Below are 19656 nucleotides of genomic sequence, written 5' to 3'. Positions count from 1 at the left end.
TATAGAAATTAATGCAGGCTATGGAGAGAACTTCAAGCACTACATCTATACACACACACACACATATAGCCACTCTCCTAGCACAGTTGTCCACATCAGCTCTGCTATGTTTTAGTCATATGTTAAAAGCAGTAAGAAGAATGCCTAATAGAGTGGAGAACAGGAGAATAAGATAGTCTGAGGCACAAATTAAGATGACAGACAAGGGGGAAGTGCTTTTTAATTGTGACCATATGAAAAAAGTCAAATTTAAGAGTTGAGTCTTCACAGAAGCTGAAACTTCAGTGGCGGTTGGGCAGACAGCGCAGAGCAAATGGGAATCATCTTCACTCACAAGAATCAGCCTTTCATTTCTAAATAGAAAGAGATACATGAACATATTTCAATTCAGAGCTTCATGCCCTTTCATAGCTTTAAAAGGGGCACATTTGAGTTGCCATTACAAACAAGAAAATGTACCTTCATGTTAAGTAATTCTTCGATCTTATTCTGGATCTGTCCATACACATCATTAAATAGCTCCTCCTTTGATTTCGTTCCATTCAAGTGCACTTAAAGTAAAATAAGAGAACTGTAATTGAATGTTTCTGTAAGCCTGCCAGATCCACATTTAAAGAACATGCACTTGACTGGTATCAGAGAAATATACTCCATCCACCTGCTTCCAGCGCTCTCACACTTAACCACTAAATATATCCCAGGTTTGGAAAGCACTGTCAGAAAATAATCTTTCAAAAGTACCTTTGTTATTAAAGACTTACCCACATCAACTCCCAGATCTTCCATTATCTTCCTGTGCTTTACATACATAGGCCAAACATGGCCATCAAACAATCCAGGTGGATCTGGTACAGTGTAATTCCTTGAACTATAAAGTAAGACATTGTTATTCTAGCCTGTTAAGAGTAGCCTCATTGCAGTTTAAGGAAATGACTGACACTTATATTGAGTTCTCTATGCACTGCCTGAGCCTGTTGCCTCCACTGCAGTTTCTGAGCATAATTATAGAAAGACGGTATTCAGCATAAGCTATGAACATAAACATACCCCAAAGAAGTTGGAATTTAATGTGAGTCCAAAATGTTCAAGGTACAAAAAGAGATTCTTCAACCAGACCTTTTAAGCTATTCATCAAAGTTAAGAATATTTAGCAGAACTTGGGTAAAATAGCTGTCTGCTTCTTCCTCCAAAATATAACTTTTTCCAGTTTGATGTGTTTCATGTGTATTAAGAACAGTGTATATGCACAACAGTATAGCCAAATATCAAACCCAGCATAGTTCAAGACCTGGGAACCATTCCACCAGAAAGTCAGAAGGGGAAAAAGTCTCTTGAAATATCTGTGCTGAAAATGAGCATTAGTCTCATGTACACAATACTCTCGATAGGGAGCTTTTGGGTTGGTCTGAAGGAAGCTACAGCCTTTTAACACAACAGCTGTAATTAGCATATATCTTTTCTTGTCTAAAAGCCTTGGAGAAACAAAATATTGAAGGGAGTAAGAGGTTACTGGGCTGGCAAGGGAACTTGGATAAACTTACCTTCTTCTCCTCTTACACTCTTCATACGGAATGGAAAGAAAGTATCGGTGGTGGAATACATCAATCAGTGGCCTGAAAAGATACAAGTTTGGTTACAGCTAGACTGATTAACAGCAAGGAAAGTTAAAACTACATCCATTTCCTCTATTTAGAGCTATCTTCTGGATTGTGACACTCAAACTCCCCAGCAGTCAATATTAGCTTGTAACTATTGGTTTAGAGCAGGTCTCTTTACTCCTGTGGAAGTTTGTGTCTCATGTAAAATCATGTAAATCAAAATATATGAAGTCACACTTGACTACCTGTAGGTGTAAAGTAGGAAGCCTTCAACAATAAGAATGTGGATTGTTTCATCTCCTCCTTCCTTATCTTGTAAGATCTGGGCATCCAGTGTGTTGTTGATCCCATGAGAACGTTCAAACTTCACTGGGTTTTTTATCCAAGCGTTGATGGTATTCATCATAGCTTCCATATCCAATGCACTAATCACTATGACAAAATAAACAATTACAATTAAGCAGCAATTAAGTATCATCTAGAAAAAGTACCCAAAAAAAGTGGACATAAAAGTAATTCAAGCTTTTGAGTTACACTTCAGTAACACTGTAACAAAGCCTTACCATCATACTGCTTAAACCCATCTTCAACTTCTATTTCATCTTGGGGCTGAAACAATAAGAAAAAAAAAGAGAAAATAAAAAGAGGAATAAAAAAGGCACCTGGTTAAGTCAGCTACTGAGAAGACAGACACCCATTTCAGAACTCTAAAGCTGCTACGTGGAACCTTAACCCTCCACCAGCTTTCTTTGCATTGAGATAAAAAGCAGTACTAGCAAGATAAAGTAGCCAGCTCCTCTATCTTCCCACCAACATAAGCGCAACGTACAGAAGACTAAAGTCATCGGGACATGTTACAGCGCAGGCCTGCTCACCCGCCGCCCCGCCAGCGCAGCCAAACATTGCGGCGGCGAAGCGGGCGGGCGACGCGCCAAGAGCGGGCGGAAGCACGCGGGGTCACCCCTCGCCTTCCCCAGGCCTGCAGAGGGCGGCCGGGCTGGCGGGCGGCCTCACCTTGAAGAAGTCATCCTGGTGCACCACACTGCAGTTGGGCAGGGCCTGCCTCAGCTTGCGGGTGAGGGTGGTCTTGCCTCCGTTGGTGACCCTACGGCAAGGGAGACCGTCGTCGGGGAGCGCACATACCTCCCGACGCTCCCCGCCCCCCATCCTCCGCCCCACTGCGGCTGCTGCACGAGGGTCGGCGAAGGAGGCGACGCGCCCCCGAACCGTGCCGCGGCCGAGCCCACCATCCCGGCCGGTGCCTGCCGCCCGCCCCCTTGCCCGCTCTTCCACTCTCACCCGCCGATGCCGATGATGATGTTCATGGTGCCTTCGGCAAGCTGCACGGCCCGACTCCTACCGCCTGTTCCAGAGGGGCGGGGGAGAGGGAATGGGGTACCCGGTGTCTCCGGTACCGGCCGTCTACGTACCTGAGCCGGGACCCGGGGCAGGGGAAAAGAAAGGGAATGGAAAAAGAGAAGGTAGAAAGGGGAAAAACCCAACGTCAACTGCTGAGCAACGCCATGGTCAAAGGAGGAGGGAGGAGCAGCAGAGCTCGTCCGCGCCGCAGCGGAGCACTCCGCAAAGGGAGGCCAATACCCGCTGCATGAGGTTTCCACTCACACTCCTGTGCGTCCATTGGGCGGCTATCGCCGCCGCTGCAGCCAATGGACAGCGCGTAACACGAGCGCCTCGCGACTATTGGATACAGCGCTTTCACTCACACCAGATAGGATTACGACGCGGCCGGTCTGTGGCGCCCATTGGCTACCGCGCTAGGGGATGGCAGCGGCGCCAATGGCAGCAGGGTCGCAGCGGGAGGGCGCGTCCGGTAGCGGCGCCGGTAGTGTTGGGGCGCCGCTAGCGTTGGGGCGCCGCACCGCGGTCGAGCTGGGGCTTGCGTTTGTGTGAGGCTATGCGCCGCGGGTAGTTCTGTTCCGTTCCGCCATTGACTGCTCTGGTGGGCTAGGCTTCTTTGCGGTGGTAGCGAGTGGCGCGCCTGAGGAGCCCCAGCCCCACGCCCTGAGGAGGGCGGAGCAGGTGTCGGCTGCGCTGCCTTCCGCTCCCCCGTCTGTTTAGGGGACCTTTTATTTGGCGGACCCTGCCGGGCAGTACTTTCAGTCTCGTGGTGCAGGAACGGGTTTTCCCCGCACTGCACCATTAACGCCGCCCACCGGGAAAGGCCTCGGGGGAGCCTTACCACCTCGTGTCAGATACCGGCCCGGTTTTCAGGAGCGAGGAGCTATGCTCGCCTCCGCGCCTCGGCCCGCCAATCGCCGCGGTCGCTGCGGCCTACGAGTGTCCCAATGGTCATGGCAGAGCCGGGAAAGGCCTCCGGGCATCATCTCCTTGGGGAGGGCTGCGCAGACTGAGTAGAGCTGTGCGGTAATTCTGCGGGACATGTGCCTCGCCCTGCGGCAGCGTAAGCCCTGCGGTGTCCCAGAGGCAGGTATGCCAGGAGTTGTGCAAACATCTTCCACATTCAAGGTCAAAAACCTGCCTTTAAGCTATGAAAATAGGCAGTTGGAATAGACGTGTTGACATTTGGTTAGCTTGGTGTGGAGGGTTTATCTCCTGTAAGCCCCAGGTCTCTAAGGGCAGTTCCCTATAACTGGAAGAGTGCGTGAGTTTCCTTGGTGCTTGGATTTTTGGCCTTGCACCACTGGCTGCCAGTGATTAGACTCCTGCAAAATGCAGGATGGTAAACTGCTGCACCCAAGGGACGTTACTTCTTGTTATGGATTTTTCCCTTTTATGAAGATATAAAATTTACAGTCACAGACTTTTTATTTTTCCCCATCAGTTTATTCTGAGTTTATTTTCACTAAGACTGGACTCCATGGTTTACAAGCTACTAAAAGTTCAACGTGTTTACAATACCGGTGGTTGCTCTGTTGCTTCTCATCCGTTTGTGATTTTTACTAATTTTCTACTGGTAAGACTCCAGGCAAATCTTGGTTGATTGTTCTTGCAGTTATTTGTAACTTTCAAACAGAACACCCAATTGTCTTCTGACTTCTTTTTGCCAGAGAATGGAGAGGTGTTTGGTTTGGTATTTTTAATTATTTTGTGACTAAGCTCATACTCACTTTGAAATAGAGGAGCTGCCTTGGTGGGTTGGTTTGTTTGTTTTTTTGTTGTAGGTGTTGGGGGTTTTTTGTTTGTTGTGGGTGTTGGGTATTTTTAAAAGTGTGTGTGTCTACTTAGCTTCTAAAAGGAGAAACTTGGAGTCTGCTTAGAGACTACACTGCAATTCTTTAAATGCAGAATAGCAATGCATCTAGATTAATGGAGGTCTCATGTAAAACCCTATTCTCAGCTTTCTGTGAAGCTTCAGGATGGCAGAAAGCAAATAAAGAGTTGCGTAGTGTTAGTATATAAAAACAGAATGGCAGGGGCTGGAAGGGACCTCTGGAGATCATCAAGTCCAACACCCCTGCCAAAGCAGGGTCACCTATGGCAGGTCGCACAGGAACGCATCCAGATAGGTCTTGAAAGTCTCTAGAGAAGGAGACTCCATAAGCTTTCTGGAACGTCTGTAGTTTGAGGACTTCATCTCAAAGTAAATTTGCAAGCGGTACATACATTAATAAAATCAGTATGCTATTTCCAAGCAGTTAAGCTTACTCTACATCTGGATTTCAGCTGCTTGACTCCAAGGTTCTTCCAAAGTCATGGTCATTCACCGTTTTTCACTCTTCACCTTTCACCAAGCAAGATGCACTCTTCAAGTTTTGTGCTCAGAAATTGTTTTCAACCTAGAAATAACAAGCTGCACTGTTTTTTACCATACCTTGTTATTCAAATATGTAAATACACAAGTGTGTCAGAATTTCAACATGGTGTAAATATCAAATGAGCCAAGTAAGGATGCTGAGCAGATGAGATGCACAGAAAGGCAATTATAGTTTCATAGTTTCATTCAGGGTTGGATTGAAATATGCTTCTCTCACCTGAATTCAGTACTTGACAGAGCTAGAATGAAAATGATAACTAGACTCAGCAGTTACCACAATTTAATAACTTGGTTAAGGCAGGGTGATGCTAGCCTGCGTCTTTACACTCACTGTCTTTCACTAGTAGTGAAAGGATGTCATGATCAGACCTTGAGATAGCCAGGCACCTCTCTTGTCTATGGAAAGGGAGAATTGTTTTGATCCAGGGCAACATTTTCCACTTCATATCAAACGGATATTTTGTAAGTCAAATAGAATAATATTTTTTGACACTTTTTAATAGACAGCAATGATTGAACAAATGGAGTGTTATGCTTAGTAAGGGGTTATCTAAACATTGATAAAACTCTTGGGTGCTTTAAGGCTACGGACTCCAGAATGTCTGTGCATCCTGCCCATCGTATTCAACATCTGTGTCCGCGCGTGCTAGCCATTTCCCTGGCCCTTTGTCTCTCTCTCCTCAATGATACTGCTGCTATGGTGAAAAATAGAGAGATAGAACAACAGGATATTGTCCAGTTCTGGTCTGTGTGCCAACAGTGACAAAATGTTGTTTTCTCCACGGTTTGAGGATTCTTGTTGGCCTTTATTAGTCTGGGGTGAGCCTGAACACATTAAGATGGTTTTTAAATTCATCCAATTAGAGTGGGAACCTTGAGTCTCTGGGAAGAAAGTGGTGTCCCATGACCCAGCACAGACATTCCTGTCCTGGAGGATGACACTCTGACTCACGCAGAGGAAAGTTCTGTTGTCAGGCATAACAGGAAGATGTCCAGCACTGCTGTGTGCCAGGAGGACACCTGCAGAGCTGCCGCAGGGGTGGAAGTGTGCCACAGGCTGTATGGATAGTGCTGAGAAAGCTGCACGGCTGCACAACGCTGACGCCAAACTAGGGCGCTATTTCTGGTTTCCGTTCTGCTCTTCTGACACCTGTAGGTAAGCGTGAACTGCACAACAGCCTTCTGCAGCACCTTACGGGGAGAAGGAACCATCACAGGGGATGGGATCACAGAGAAGCATTCTTACTTAGCAGTCAGCATTAATTATGACCCAGGAATATGAACTGTAAGTGCACTGGAGTTGCCAAGACAGGACCTGGTTGTGTGCCAGAGCTTGAATGAGGACAGACCATCCTGTTGGGAGTCCTTGGGAGCAGCAGGTAACATCCAGGCATGCACGGAGCCCCACAGAGGTAGATGGCCAGATGCTTGGGGGTACAGTGGGAGGAGAGTACGTGCTCAACTCGGGTTTTTTTTTTTTGCATGGGGAATATTTCTGTAATTTGATGGTTGTTTTAGTCAGTCTGCTTTCAGAATAGGTGTGTGCAGTGACACACTTCAGGATTTTAAGAAAACCTTAGCTCTACTACAGTCTTCTTAACATGAAATAAACCCCCAAAAATGCACCTAATGTGAAGTGTAGGCAAAAGCTTCAGCCTCTGTATGTCCTTATGCTTGTGTGGGCCGCTGTTCCTTCTTTGCTGCGCCCAATCAAGGAATCAGTGGTGATAAAGTCAGTTGTGAGAGAATGAAGTGAGACAAAAAGTGTAGTTGTGCCAGATAATGAGTTGTATTAGAACCACACAGGATAAAATGGAATAGTATAGGAAACATTCTTCAGGAATGTATCATATATGTCACCTAAAGCTAATATGCAAATGTAACAAATGCTTTGAAAGATAAATGGCAAATATTTTTGAAAATTGGTCAAAGTGTGAGAAGTGACAAAGTGTAGGAAATCACAAAGGTGAAAGAAATAGAAGTGCTAATTACATAATTGTTGAACTGTAAGAAATTGTAGAATTGTAAGAAATGCCTGTTGAGGGGCAGTCTGATGTTGAGGGATTATGAAGACTCCAGTGGAGGTTCAGAAAGACTTAATGAATCTATAACTTTTGTTAAGCTGTAAGCTCTTAAAAACCCCTTCTTTATAAGTTAACATGTTACGATGTTTTAATAATCTGGGGTACAAAAAAAGTTTGTATGAAAAGCTGCTCTACAGCACTGGGGTTACTTGAAGGAAGTCTAAAAAAAGACAGCAGTAACCACTAAAAAGTGGTGGGGGTTATTGTTGTGTGTTTTTCTTTAAATCATCATTTCAGGGTGTCTAAAGTCATTGAGTTTCCTTGTTATGTCTCCAATTCAAAAGAGCTGTTAATAGTTTTACACTGTCTGGGAAGCTTTAGGCTCTGGTGAACCGTTTCTGTTGCGGTTGTACGAAACTCTTTTTTAAGAGCTTTTTTGAGTCGCTTTGAGCTTTTCTGTGCCTAAGAGGAGTAACAATATCAGATTTAAGAAGGAAACTTCCTTTTGTACAGGTTTGTGAATGTTAACCATTCAATTTGTTGTGCTTCAAAGATAGTTTATTTCAAAATACTAAAGTTCGTCAGTATTGGCTAGCTCTGCTTACAACCAGATCAGGGACAGTTAAGCGAGACCTGACTTAATTCTAGCATTGCTTTTATTATGTTTCCATAAAGAGACTGGAATTTAAATTACTATCTGTCTGGGAGTAAATGTGCACAGTCCTTAGCCCTGACTTCTCGTGTGAACTTACTGATCTTAAATTTATGCTGCTCTTCTGTCCAGGGATGTTTTAAGACTTTTCAAGTCTTGTTTTAGTCTTCTGAAATGTTTGTTGCTCAATAATAGTTGCAAGACTTTAATGTATTTCAGTATAAATTTAAACAATAATCTCTTTGCAGGTGTACCCATCTGATGCTTTCTGTGATCTTTACCGGTTGAATCTTCACAAGCACTTCCTTTCTAAACTCACTTGAGGAACTGTATCGTGGTCCTTGTGCTGCTTTAATTCTCAGACAAATAATTGCACTTAACAAGACCTTGTTGCCTGCTGAAAAATATGACTGAATTCTTGGTTTGTTTTAATTGGTGCAATGGTGAACAGCCCCAGCCGGTAGGTAGATGCACAACTGCCATCCTTTATCAGTTTTGAAACTCTGTCTTTCAGTTGTGTGGAAAAGACTTTCATTGTCATGTTGTTTCGATCAGTTTGGGCTAAATAACATACAAGCTAAAACCAGACCTGTTAGACTGTGTTTAAACTGTGTGTGTTTTGCCAGAGGCTTTGGCCATACGACAGTTTGCAGTTCTTGGGCCCTGACTTTCCAGCATCAAAGACAGTTTTTGCTAAAATTTAATAAGCACTAATAAAGGTGACTTTGACCTTCTCTTACTGCAAACAGTTTGAAATTTCAGCCTGGTTGACATGAAGAGTTATTAGGGGTCAGTGCTGACTGTCTGGATCTTTTTTAATCTCAGCTGCTTGTTTCTGTCTGAAAGCTGCTCATGCTTTGTGAATAGAGACATAAGATATCTTCTCTCTTATAGAAGAGGCGTCAGAGACTGGACCGGAATATGATAGGAGAACCAATGAACTTTGTACACACTGCACATGTTGGGGCAAGAGAGATGAGTGGTGACTATTCATCAGTAAGTGTTCATCTCTTGGATAAGCAGAAAATGCCATTCACTAACCTATAGTATCTTATTAGCTCTACAGAAGTGTAAGAGAGAGAAAATATGGCACTTTTTTCATCAGTAGAATAGCATTAGAACAGAACTGTCCTTTGCTTTGTAAACCTAAGATACTGTGGAAAATATATTCAGCAAGAAGTGCTCATTTCCTCAGTATCTCTACATATGATGAGAGCTTTTTGGAAAAGGATTCTGTGGATGCACTTGATACTGGGTCCAAATAATACATCACCTTGAAGTCAAAGCTGTGCCAGGCAGATGGGTGTTCAGAATAAGTGGATTTTGAATAGCAAAACCCAACTCATGAACTGATTTTAAATAGTATTTAACAATCCTGGATTTAGTTATTTCTTCCTACTACTGTTAGGACCCAACTGTATAGATATATGACTCAGCTGCCTCTTCAGACTGATGTTTTTAATAATTACTCTGCCAACCAGATTTTATAAGATGAATGTTCTAAATATTTTTCTAGGCTGTATCCATTCAGGACCACATGAAGTCTAAAGGTGGCTACACAAATGGCACTCCTGCAGCTGTCGAGATATAGGAAACTGAGAGAAGGCTGAAATCTGCTGTCTTACAAGGACCCCCTGGACTGTGCTTTAATTTGCTCTACAAACTCTTTATTGTGTAGTAGAGGGAGCACCTGAACTATAAATAGGTCAGTGCAAGCTTTGGTGTTTTTAGCACAATAGATACTGAAGGAGTTATTGTAACTTAAAATGGTCTGTCATGATAGTGTTGTGGTAGCATCTGTAATTTGTTACAGTGGATGATTTCCTACCTGTGTCCCAGAAACCTCAGAAAGTTGTCTTGCAGGATGGGATTGGAAGTCAGTAGGAATCATCTGGGGGTTTGGTCTCTGTAATTTTCTCCCCTCAAGAAATGCAGAGATTTTTTTTTTGTTGGAATATACAGTGTTTGCACCTCTTACATGGGCTAAACTGAATTATTAAGCAGGATCTTGTAGCCTATAATATAACTTGACCTCTTTTTAAGATGGCTTTCCAACATAATGCATAAATATACTGAGCTGTACTTTGGTACACTTTTTTAACATCTTTTGATGGTGAATGAACTCTAACATAATATAGTTAGCTGAGTTTGCAAAACCCAGGGAAACTTCTGCCTTGCTGTGATAACACTTTTGTAGCTAAAAATGGAAGCTCTGCAAACCTACCCACTCAGGAATGAGGCTTAGAAAACCAGACAGTTCTTCCAAGTGCTGAGCTGCCTCCCTTCCTCACATGTCACTAGTCACTAGTGTGACTGACAGGTATTACACAACAGAGTTAATATGCACCAGTTAATTTCAAGGAGGGCTACAGTATGCTCACAACTGTGTGTTAATTTTGCATGGCTACTATTGAATTTTAAACTACTTAAGATTACTGTTTCTGTTACCTATCAGTAACACAGGGCTTTGCTTGTCTTTCTGGCTCCTTAATTTTGAGATTGGTTTTGTTTTGTTTTGTGTTTTTTTTCAGATGAACTGAGTTTTTTCTTGCATGTGTTCTAAATAAAAACCATGGCTTAAGTGATACAGCCATGTGAAGGATGTGAATATTGTGAAATGGTGTCCTGCAAAGTTCCAGCACTTCATAAATATTTAAATGGCCATAAATATGTAGTGATACCCAAACTGCACTTTATTACTTAGCTCTTCCTAATCTTTCTATTAAGTGACATGACAAAACTGCTGAAGTATAGCTAGGTTTTTCTTTAATCACTGACAACTGCTTCCCAGCTCAACATTCTGAATGACTACCAGTGCAGAAACTTAGGAAATCTGCTTGCTCTCTTGGGATTAACTAAATAGAAGCATTTAAATTGTTGCTGTGTCAGCCCCAGTTAAGGTGGAAGACAGTGAAACTCTCTTTTGTGCTCTTGGCATAAGATAATTTATGAACTTTTTTTTCTGTTTAAAAAGACTTCTGACTGGAAAATCTTCTAACTTCTATGATTCTGTTTGTGGCTTGTGATACATCTTAAATCTAGACTGCTGTCTTTGCTGAATTGTTAAGCTCCCTTTTCTGAGTGTATGGGAACTGAAAATGTGAAAGGCAGCTGCTTTGTGCTTCTGTACACATTAAAAAATCAACAACCTCTGTCCCCCGCCCATATTTCATCATCAACAGCAAAAGAGGAAGAGAGAATGTTACTTTCTGTAGCGGTCAACAGCTTATCCTAACAGTCTGCAACCACATAAATCTAGTGACCATGTCATCCTAGGTCCTTAGAACGCATGACAATTTTCAATACAAATGTTAAAATTAGCATGAGTTAGCTGTACATTTAGCATTTTTAAGTCTTAGGTATTTCTAACTTCAGATGTATTCTGACAGCTTGGTTAAGATGCAGTTGAAAGAAGCTAAATCCTGTACACTGTTGAGGAAGCATAAAATAGCTAAGCTGTTTTAAAGAACAGATTCTAATTCATATGTTCTTAAATTGAGTTTAATGTATTCCTTTGTCCACCCCTGCCCAGAAAAAAATAGCAGTAGACAGCTGTCATGAAGAAAATGGGTTGTATTTTGTTAACAGTGTCACCTTCTGAGTAAGATCCTGATGTCTGCCTGTCTCAGAGCCCAGGACTCTTACTGGAACTATTTGGCAAAATTAATGTTTGCCTGCCTCTCCTTCAGGTGCCCCAGTAAGGACTCTCTCTAAAACAAGTTCAGAAAGTTGAAGCAATCAAATTGTTCAACTGTTCAAAGCAACAGATAGAACAGATTTTGAGATTGCTGGTGATAAATGTATTAACTGCAAGATGGTCTCAGGTTAATAAATCTGACACAGGTAATATCTGACACAGTTGGAGATTTTGCAGTGGCTCCAATATAATAGAGATGCAACAGAAATTCAGTATAGTGTATAGTGAAGTCAGAACTCTCACCAAGACAGCTGTCTTTCCCTCCCAGCTGCTGTTGCTGCCCATGCTGCACTTCTGCTGCTGGCTCATGCTGGTACTGGTGCCCCTGCACACCGATTGATGCAGTGCCCCACTGCTGCACACCAAGAGGTGTCCCTCTCTTGGGTTTTATACCCTAGCCCAGGCTGTCCCTGCCTTCTAGGCGACACATTTAGCATGGTTTGGGAGGACAGCTTTGTGGAGCTTCATTTAACACAAATACCTGCTGATTGTAAATGGTCTTGGTCCTAAAGTGTGCTAAATCAACTTGTCTTCCTGTCCCACCGTAAGCTAAGCAGTTATCCCACACTGCAAGGAAAACTGAAGTAAGTATCTCCTGACAACATATTCAGCACATTTAAGATTATTGGTGTGTGCATATGTACAGGTAAAGGAGTTGGTGATCATGTCAGCTCTTCTTTCTGAAAATAAATAGATAATTTTGTTATTAAACCTCTATTTAGAGAAAAAAATGTTTATGTAAAGCAATGCTATTGGGTGTGAAGCTAACCTGTTTTCATCAAATTATATATACTATTATCTAGGACCATAATCCAGTGTCACATCATTAACAGGAAATGTTTAGCTGTTGCATTAAGGATGCCATGACTTTTAAAATCTAAGCAAACATAAAAGCATGTCTTAGAATGTAGGTATCTTGTTGTTGTTGTCTAGAAACCTTATCTAGCTGTAATCTATCATGTAACAGTATAAACCTATCCTGGTTATAATAAATCTGTTGAACTGGACACTTGCACTCTTTTCATACTGTGGATGACCTTGATATTGTCTCTGCACTGAACACTGGTTGTTCAAGTGGGTGCATCAGCATGGCTTGAACTTTTATTGCACAGAATCAAATTTCACCACTAGGGAGCACAATTTTACACCAAGTCTTCTCTTGTCTGCTCCATGCAAGCTATTACTCCCTTGTAAATTTTTTGTTTGTTGTTGTTGTTTTTCTTGTTTGTTTGTTGGATTTTTAGCTTGACAGGAATAAATTATAGCAAATAAGACCAAAGGATCAAACTTTTAAATCTATTTGTATGATATGAAGACATTCTATCAATGCAATATGGCAATGAAATATTACTGCTCTGACTTGATGGCATTTTATGATTTCTTTTTGTAGTTGGAAGTAAAATAACTTGCAAGTGGAGCAGGATCAAGAAGCTCAGCATTGTGTCTGTATGCTTCCTTTAAATAAAAAAAAAAAGGGGTGGGGGGAAGTCAAGGTTATTTTTAAATACTATTTATTGTGATGTCCCTGCTAGGCTTTACTGCCAATTCCATAATGCTATACAAACCTATAGTCAGCATACAAAAAAGGTTTTTGCATTTTTCACAACCTACTATGTCTTTTTACCGCCTGCAGAGAAGGTTATAACAATTATGTGGTGTCATGCTATCTTCTGAGCTAGCCTGTGATATGAGTTGCCAGCTCAGATACAGAGTGCTATTCTTTTATGTGATCTTGCCATAATGGACTGTCAGGTGCTTCTGTAGCTTCCACACCGTATAGACAAAAAAGTGTTTGAGAGATTAACAAATACTTGCTGTGCCAGCAAGAATAACAGTATCACAGTATCACAGTATCACTTAGGTTGGAAAGGACCTCGAGGTGTCAAAGGCCTTGCTGAAGTCCAGGTAGACCACATCCACAGGCCTCCCCACATCCACCAGACGGGTCACCTGATCATAGAAGGAGATCAGGTTGGAGAGGCAGGACCTGCCCTTCCTAAATCCAATTTGGCAATGCTAAATTCCACATAGGTGTGTTTGTGAAATTTATTACATGTTGCTATGTACAGTAATACTAGGAGGAAAAAAAATAATCAAATCTGTCAGTGAAAGATGATCTCATGGCTGCTCTTGATTGTGTTTGGACTTACTTAGCTATCAGCATTGTGATGCTGCCTTAAAATCCCACAGCTGAAGGTACAAATGATCTTGTCTTTGTTTCATAATTGTTGTGGAGATAGAGGAGATGAACTACAGGAAGAAAAGTGCTGTGTTACAATGGTGTCAAAAAGATCTCTTCTGGTGAGTGGGTTCCTGTAAGGCTTCTGGATACTTTGTGGTTCTGCAGGCTTGGTTAGTCAAGTCTCAGGCAGTTGTTTAAAGCACTGTACTATGAGATCATGCAGATGAAGTTTGGCAGTCAAGGAATAGGACGTAGAAGCTGCATCTTCCTTAGCAGTATTTGCATCTGCTCAGGAGAGCAAACTCTTCAGTGGGACTGATTAAAAGGAGTACTCGCAGTCCTGTGCTTCTAATTTATGGCTCCTGAATGTAAACTTGCAATTCTAAAGTCTATAAGGCAGATGAATCATACACTAAAGGTTAATGTCAAAGGTGTGGCATCCTGAAATTAAGGAAAATCTGGTTCATTGGATTGGAGACAAAACAAAGACTGGATGATCTTCGAGATCTCTTCCAACCAGATGTATTTTGTGATTTTGTAAATAGAATGTTGGGGGGTTTTGTGTTTTGTTTTTTTTAAACAAGGATGCCTGGAAAAAATTTTCCTTTTTATATTTTTAAAAAGCAGAGAATTACATTTTTACCTCTTTGCAATTGTAGTACTATTCTTATGTACCTTTGTGTTTTAATACAGGGGCTGATCAACAGAATTTAGACCCAATGTACAAGTTAATACCTGAAATTCAAAATTTTAGGTGTTTACCTCTACAGGTGAGGACTCTCTGCTCTGAGTGGTTGGTGCTTGGGCTTCTGCAGATAAACTTCCCTTTCTTCACACACAGTAACTTGTCTGACAGACAAGGCCCAAATTACTTGCATCAGTAGTTTTCCTGTTGATATTCATGTGGTTACAGTGTATATGTAAAAGCTTTCCTAGACCTGTATAGAGTAAGTCCTCTCTGGGAGCTGCCCTGCTGGACAATTGTTTCCTCAGCAGAGCTTTAAGCTGTGAAGTTACTTAAACATACCACCATCTGCAGGTCTGAGCCAATTTTGTACTTTGTGTGTGAAAGCATAGAGTCTCCTTGTTATTGCCTAATTCTTCATACCCCAAGGAAGGTGGTCAGAGAAGCTAATGGGCTACTACAGAAAAATGAGTTATGTAAGCAAGGCAGGTTCAGAAGCCAAGTAGAGGCAATGTGATATGTACTTACAAGGAATGAGCAGGGAGCAGAACATGTGCTTGTTAACATTTATCTACAGTGCACAGGCCAGCTTTGTTGATACCAATTGGAAAATATCTGTGTGCATAATTGGTATATGGAGGAAACTGCACTTAAATGCATGACTAAGCTGGGACTTTGAGACACAGATTGCCAAGGTACATGTAATAGGTGATAGTATCCTCTTCCTAGGGTGGCCTGCAAGGCTGTTTTCAGAAAATGTGGAGTCACACAGAAATGCAGCTTTGGTTTCAGCAGTTGTAGGCTGGAAAACAAGAAAAAAAACTTTTTTTCCTTCATCTGGTGAATATGGAGGTGCAGATGTTCTAAATGTGGTGGCCTGCTGCACCCAATGCTGCCTCCTGAGAACACGATAAAACCCACCCAACCTAAACATTTAAGAGCAGTGGTAAAAGAGTATTTTCCTTTAGTCCACCATGTTACCAAAACTTCAAGGAAATAAATCCATCTGATATGCAGCTTGCAGGTGTCAGGAAGGTATGGATAGGTTGGAATTGAAAGGTCATGAAGACTTCCTTATGTCTGCGGAGGTTGGAGTGATGTTCTCCTGTAGTCTATAGAGGCTGAGGAGGTCAGCATGGCTACACCAAATCTCTGTTAAGACCTTTTCTCCCAATGCTATACAGAGAAAAGAAACATAAAAGAGTGAAAGCACTTTGAGTAGATGGGGATGTTACTAGTGTGTGGTGTTCTGCCAAAAATCTTCCAACTTGAGGTACTTGATACTGAAGGACTGCTGTCTTCACCTGGGAACTTGTTTTAATATGAGTTTGCTCAGCTATAAAAAATTGTTCCCTTTCAGGGAGAGTGACATGATATGCTTTGGTTTCTGGAGCACCTAAACCCAGCTCTACCTGGCTTATCAAGTATTGCTGTACAGCTACTGAACACCTTGGGGTTGTCACCTATTCCATACATACTATCTCTGTGCATCCCATTACTGTGACCATAACCCTAAGTATTACCCAAAAAACATAGTTTAGACAGGAGGAAGTTCTCTTAACCTAATTCTAATCCCATTTGGAAGAGAGTAGTAACAGATGGACAAGAATAACAGCTTTGAAGCATCTGTCTCTAGGGTGAATTACTCATGAAATCAAGACCACAAAGCTGTACTGAAACAACTTTTACTAAGTGAACCTTTAGAATTTGTCTTGTTATTAAAACAATGTAAATGGGGACAAAATTCTCTTTAGAAGAAATGTTAAGCTTCCTCTGATATTTGCATATAAATCCCAGGTTATTACTAAGCACCCACCCTAACTCAGGGGCAAAAAAATGAAAAAAGTTGAATTGTCTTTTATTTTTTAATATACATATATATATATATATATATATATATATATTCAGACCTTCATCTTGAGAAATGTGGAAGGAAATAATCCATTTTTTAAACTGATTGTGATTTAGAGAAAGACACAAGAGACTCATTAGGGCAACAAAGTTGGTGAGGGGCTTGGAATACAAGCCCTGTGAGGAGAGGCTGAGGGAGCTGGGGCTGCTTAGCCTGGAGAAGAGGAGGCTCAGGGGTGACCTTATTGCTCTCTACAACTACCTGAAGGGGGGTTGTAGACAGGCAAGAGGCTGGTCTCTTCTCCCAGGCAGCCAGCACCAGAACAAGAGGACACAGTCTCAGGCTGCGCCAGGGGAGGTTCAGGCTGGAGGTCAGGAGGAAGTTTTACACAGAGAGAGTGATTGCCCATTGGAATGGGCTGCCCGGGGAGGTGGTGGAGTTGCCATCGCTGGAGGTGTTCAGGAGGAGACTTGACAGGGTGCTTGGTTGCATGGTTTAGTTGGTTGGGTGGTGTTGGGTGATAGGTTGGACGCCATGACCTTGAAGGTCTCTTCCAACCTGGTCTGGTCTATTCTATTCTATTCTATTCTATTCTATTCTATTCTATTCTATTCTATTCTATTCTATTCTAATTAAGTTTCTTGTATTATGCTTCTATTTAGGCGCCTGACACAGGTAGAATCATTTCAAAAGACCTGTGTACCTTCAGAGAGTTTGGGGCAAACTTTTGTACAAAAAGTTATCTGTCTATAATGACAGAGGTATGTTAATATTTCACAGAAAAGTCCAGCTGCTTCCTATCTATACAAAGGTTATCTATCTAAAAATAGCAGAAGTCCAGGTGTCCTTTATCTTATACAAAAGATCATCTTGTCTAGGACTAACAGAAGTAAATCACTGAAAAATCCTGTTATTCCTTACCTATGCAAAGGCTGTCTGCCAACTCCTCTCCCCCTCCCTGCATTCCAGCATTTCAGCTAACAAAAGGAAAATTCTGATCAACTCTGTTGTTCTGTTAATAAGAATTTTCTGTTCATCAATTGTTCTGTCTTACTGGAAGTTAAAAAATAGACTTAAAATCTACATTTACAATACTGAGAGAGAATTTGGTGTTCTTTCAAAGCTGACATTGGCCTGTACAAGTGGATGACTAATTTTGGATTCTTCATCAAAGAGATAGAAAAAAGTGTTTGGTTACAGGATTTTTAATATATATAATAGTGTATTTACATGCATCTCATCTTGATGGTGTGCAATACAGGGGTGTACCTTTTAACATAACCTACCACAGCTGAGTCTAAAAGTTAATAAAGACTATATTGATAATCAGCAATTAATCTTTTCACAGTGAGCTGTCTGAAATTTGAGGATTTGTAGATCAGGCAGAACAATGGTACTTACTCTAGACAGAAATCTGCTTTTGAATAACTTGATCTAATACATGCCAGTCTGAGAGTCCAGTCCCAACATGAGCTAAAGCTGCATATTAATGGTGAAAGCAATATGCTTTCATATGCAGTTATCCACACTTGTTGTCTCTACCACCAGGAAGTACGAAAACCTGACTCAGTACCTTTGAGGGTGTGCTACAAGCTTGAAAATATGATTCACAATAAGGCTTCCTGTCCTTCATTAGTGCATGCTAATGTGACCTTGCGGCATAATGGCACATGAGGAAGACTTTCACTAGTTTCTTTCAACTGCTTTAAACATCACCTTTGAAAATGCACTTGCAGTGGTTGTTCTCTTTGCTGCATAATATCCTGTGAACTAGGGTATTCCTTACTTGAATAGATGGATATTTATTAGTGTTCAGATAGGGCTATTAGTACATGGGGAGAAGCTGATCAATGTGCTGATATTAATAATTCTTAGATACCAGTCTTTCTGGGGTTTTCTTGCCAGGAGACCACAGTTTCATCAAGCTATTGCCCATGTCCTCATCTTTGTCATGTGCGGATGTCTCACAGAGAGTGCTGAAATTTGAGACTGATGCAAAGATGAATTGCAGATTGTCACTGGGGAAGAAAAAGCTTGCCTGTTATGGAAATATCTGTACTGGTCAAAATCCTACTTATTTATAGGTATGGGAATGTTACTCAGATTTTTTTCATCAATGAAACAGCTTACTGAAAATCTGCCATAATGCAGTGGATAATGTTCCCTGTATGTATTTTTACATGGCTTAAATTCACACAGAGAGAAAACCACACATGCAACAACACCCTTCCTCAGCAGCAATAACCAATAACCACTTAGTTTGTGAGCAGCTAAAGTGAAAGATGTTACACAACTTCCTTAACTGGTAAATCACAGAGCTGTTTCAGTTCATCTCCTTCCTGCAAATCTTTGCTGGCTCTTTCATCTGATGCTTTCAAAGCCTGGAAGATCTCTCCAAAATGCTCTTTCTTTTAAAAGTAAACAATGCAACTCCCTCAAACCTTTTGATGTAATCACGTTTTGCTGTTTCTTGTACTTGCTGTCATGAAACTCCATCAACCTTTTGTTCTAAGTCACGTTTTGCTGTTTCTTATACTTGCTGTCACTTAAGACATACCACTACGCTCACCGTGCCTCTCCCCCATAGGTTTGTGTGTGTTCCTGGTCACTCAGAAAGACAGTGTGGTGAAACACTCAGACTTTTTTGTCTCAGTAGATACAGGGCAAAACCAACTGTTTCCTTTTATTTGTAGCTCTGTGAACGGCTCAGGTAGCTTTCAAGTACCTAAAGTCTGCACATCTTTGACCTGCTGGGTGGAAAACCCTACAAGCTCATAGCTGTTGATCACCTAGAAAACCACAGTCAAAGAGCAAGGCAAAAAGAAAACACAGGGGCGTCAAGCGGGTGTGCTGGCTCCCTTTGGTGTAAAGAGAGCCTTCCCAGCTCAACCGGGCCTGTCCATGCAGATCTGTCAGTGATGCCAAAATTGGGAATCAAGCCCCTTAATATACATGCTGCATTAAGAAGCAGGCATCTCTTTATTGCAGCACACCAGGTGCATGGGTATTGCTCCACCAGCATGCACACCCACAAACTTCTTGTGGCTATTTATACATGAGTTTTGCAGAGTAACATATACCTAATACAATTATTCCTGCTCCCTATTGCGTGTTTATGAAGCATGACTCAGCAATATACTTGCATGTGTTGTCTGGGGGTCTCAAATCCCCCTCCTCACACTTATCCTTTTATGGTACCAAGGACACTTACGTTTCCAACTCTGCCAACC

The 19656-nt window shown here is 41.8% G+C and overlaps 2 protein-coding genes across 6 annotated transcripts; one reads left to right on the top strand and one right to left on the bottom strand.

The window, feature by feature from the left end:
• Nucleotides 1–189: 189 nt before the first annotated feature.
• Nucleotides 190–3190, bottom strand: LOC137443774 (nicotinamide riboside kinase 2-like). The gene is made up of 8 exons (XM_068143746.1): nucleotides 2898–3190; nucleotides 2613–2703; nucleotides 2162–2207; nucleotides 1844–2030; nucleotides 1542–1613; nucleotides 762–868; nucleotides 460–551; nucleotides 190–353 (listed from the first exon to the last, which is right to left on the bottom strand). The coding sequence occupies exons 1-8, from the start codon at nucleotides 2921–2923 to the stop codon at nucleotides 348–350; spliced, it is 627 nt and encodes a 208-aa protein (XP_067999847.1). The 5' UTR covers nucleotides 2924–3190; the 3' UTR covers nucleotides 190–347.
• A 491-nt stretch (nucleotides 3191–3681) lies between these two features.
• CDC42SE2 (CDC42 small effector 2) lies at nucleotides 3682–12714 on the top strand. Of its 5 annotated transcripts, XR_010987981.1 has the most exons (5): nucleotides 4070–6490; nucleotides 8259–8470; nucleotides 8905–9006; nucleotides 9527–9715; nucleotides 10542–12714. XR_010987981.1 is itself a non-coding variant. In XM_068143735.1 (4 exons), the coding sequence occupies exons 2-4, from the start codon at nucleotides 8417–8419 to the stop codon at nucleotides 9599–9601; spliced, it is 231 nt and encodes a 76-aa protein (XP_067999836.1). In that variant the 5' UTR covers nucleotides 3682–4047; nucleotides 8259–8416; the 3' UTR covers nucleotides 9602–12714. The 5 variants fall into 5 exon arrangements, 4 of the variants coding, with proteins under 4 accessions (XP_067999836.1, XP_067999834.1, XP_067999835.1 ...); XM_068143735.1 differs by lacking the exon at nucleotides 4070–6490 and adding an exon at nucleotides 3682–4047 and having other exon boundaries at nucleotides 9527–12714; XM_068143733.1 differs by having other exon boundaries at nucleotides 9527–12714.
• The last annotated feature ends 6942 nt before the right edge of the window (nucleotides 12715–19656 follow it).

This window comes from Melanerpes formicivorus, unplaced genomic scaffold (genome assembly GCF_026170545.1).
Source record: "Melanerpes formicivorus ecotype bairdi unplaced genomic scaffold, bMelFor1.0.p_v2 SCAF_10, whole genome shotgun sequence".
NCBI lineage: Eukaryota > Metazoa > Chordata > Aves > Piciformes > Picidae > Melanerpes > Melanerpes formicivorus.
Note: the sequence above shows the minus strand (reverse complement) of the source record. Positions and strands in the feature narration are given on the sequence as shown.